General features: G+C 57.2%; 1 protein-coding gene across 1 annotated transcript; it reads right to left on the reverse strand.

Moving 5' to 3' along the window:
- Positions 1 to 2,128: 2,128 nt before the first annotated feature.
- Positions 2,129 to 2,652, reverse strand: SPRG_22391 (hypothetical protein; the record flags this gene model as incomplete). Its single annotated transcript, XM_012357553.1, has 1 exon — positions 2,129 to 2,652. Exon 1 carries the CDS (start codon positions 2,570 to 2,572, stop codon positions 2,129 to 2,131), a length of 444 nt encoding a protein of 147 aa, XP_012212943.1. The 5' UTR covers positions 2,573 to 2,652.

Here is a 2,652-nt window from a genome sequence, read left to right on the forward strand (position 1 = left end):
CGGTGCAAAAGCACCTCGACAACTTTGGTTTGGCGGCCGACTTTGGTACGCACTCGCGCATGCGCGGTCTCTCGGGCGGTCAGAAGGTCAAGGTCGTCCTCGCCGCTGCCATGTGGCTCAACCCGCACATTTTGGTGCTCGATGAACCGACCAACTTCTTGGATCGCGACTCGCTCGGTGCCCTTGCCGGTGCCATTAAGGAGTTTGGCGGCGGTGTCGTCTTGATCTCGCACCACCGTGAGTTCACGGACGCCTTGGCGATCGAGACGTGGAACGTCGTCGCTGGTCAGCTCTCGATCGAAGGTCAAGTTCCGGAAGACAAGACCAAGATTGAGCAGATCGACGCCGAGGAGTCCGTGGACGCGTTCGGTAACAAGGTCGTCACCAAGGTCAAGCGAAAGCTCACCCGCAAGGAGCTCAAGGTCAAGCTCAAGGCCAAGCGCGATGCTGAGAAGCGTGGCGAGTTTTACTCGGACTCGGACCTTGACGGATACGAAGAGTAAGAGATGACGACAATGATGTCGTATACGCCATTCCAATACAGTGCATGGTTTCCAAATACTGTCTTTTTTCGCGTGTGGCTCGTGCTTGGTCGGCGAGACCGCCGAAAGCGAAGCGGGGTAGCTGAGCTGCGAGCTTGTGACCATGTGGCGGACTTTCAGTCAATGGATCCTTCTCGTATTCGTCGGAAATGTCAGTGCTGTTGTTGTGGCTGTGGTTGAAGTGGGTCGTCTATTGCAATGTAAACTATGCTAAAAAGGATTGTCGGACTTTCTTCGTTGTGTACACTCGGCGGAGGAACTCGATTTAGACAGGCGGAGGCAGGATTGTTGCGGCCACTCGTGTTGGGCGAGGAGCCAGAGAAGCCGACGAAGACCAGGACGCTCGGGCTCTTGACGGAGGCTGTGGTGCAAGTGCACTTGAGCGACGCACGCCGCCTTGGTGGTAATCTCCATGGACTTCGGAGTGGTAGGTCGGCGCGAAAGATGCTATCATTCCGGACGCGCCAGACGTTGAACCAGTCGGAGGCGCGGAGCACGGGCCAGAGGCAGCGGGACGCGACTTGATGCATCTTGGAGGCTGTATTGGGCGTCGAGTAGAGATAGCCCGAGAGCATTGTCGGCAAGGTCATGCCCAATGGGACTGTGACTGCGTGAAGCGTGCTCCACACGTCCTCAATGAAGTCGCTGTATACGAGGAAGTGACGGTACGTCTCGTGCCCGGGGCAGAAGAGGCACGCTTGGTCGCGCGGAGGATCACTTGGTAGACGAAGTCGGCGTACTTGGGTAAGATGGAGTCGGGTAGTCGAAGCTCTTTTACTACGGCAGCTGGCGCCTCGTAGAAGTCATCATCGACGCCCAAGTGGCGGGTCGAAAGCTACAAGCGCGTCTTTGGCGGGGCGCGACGGCAGCGGGCGCCGTTAGCGTGAACGCAGCAAAGATTTTTACGTGTCAAAGTTCAAAAATATCGTCCGCCAATGAGCGACGCGTGAATATTTTCAACCAATCAAATGCGCCTATCGTCCATTGCGCGATCCGATTTGCAGCTGCGCAATGATTTTGGCGCCACTTTCGGCGAGATCGTCACCTACTGCGGGTCGAGCTCAACCAAGTGCCGCTACTCTTCCAAACCGACGACGCACCCGACCTCAACACGACCACAATAATATTCGACCCGACCGCATCAAGCTCCTCCCGACGCTCACTAAGACGGTCAAGGAGCGCGATCCGAGCCCGATTCCAGATACGCGCGACTGGCAGTGCCACAACCCGATGCCACCGGCGCGAAGCACGTCCGTTGCGTGCTCATCACGCCGTTGCGAGTCGTCTGAAAGCCGCCAGTGATCCACGCGTCTAGCCGCGTCTTGCGCATGTATAGCAAGCACTTGGAGCGGTTCACATGACGGTACGGGTATGTGCACAGGGTCAAGTTTACGATTATGCCTTCTCTCACGAGAAGGATCCATTGACTGAAGGTCCGCCACATGGTCACAAGCTCGCAGCTCAGCTACCCCGCTTCGCTTTCGGCGGTCTCGCCGACCAAGCACGAGCCACACGCGAAAAAAGACAGTATTTGGAAACCATGCACTGTATTGGAATGGCGTATACGACATCATTGTCGTCATCTCTTACTCTTCGTATCCGTCAAGGTCCGAGTCCGAGTAAAACTCGCCACGCTTCTCAGCATCGCGCTTGGCCTTGAGCTTGACCTTGAGCTCCTTGCGGGTGAGCTTTCGCTTGACCTTGGTGACGACCTTGTTACCGAACGCGTCGACCGACTCTTCGGCGTCGATCTGCTCAATCTTGGTCTTGTCTTCCGGAACTTGACCTTCGATCGAGAGCTGACCAGCGACGACGTTCCACGTCTCGATCGCCAAGGCGTCCGTGAACTCACGGTGGTGCGAGATCAAGACGACACCGCCGCCAAACTCCTTGATGGCACCAGCGAGCGCACCGAGCGAGTCGCGATCCAAGAAGTTGGTCGGTTCATCGAGCACCAAAATGTGCGGGTTGAGCCACATGGCAGCGGCGAGGACGACCTTGACCTTCTGACCGCCCGAGAGACCGCGCATGCGCGAGTGCGTACCAAAGTCGGCCGCCAAACCAAAGTTGTCGAGGTGCTTTTGCACCGCAATGGCCGTGACGGGACGCG

The sequence above is a fragment of the Saprolegnia parasitica genome (assembly GCF_000151545.1).
Source record: "Saprolegnia parasitica CBS 223.65 unplaced genomic scaffold supercont2.989, whole genome shotgun sequence".
Lineage (NCBI taxonomy): Eukaryota > Oomycota > Saprolegniomycetes > Saprolegniales > Saprolegniaceae > Saprolegnia > Saprolegnia parasitica.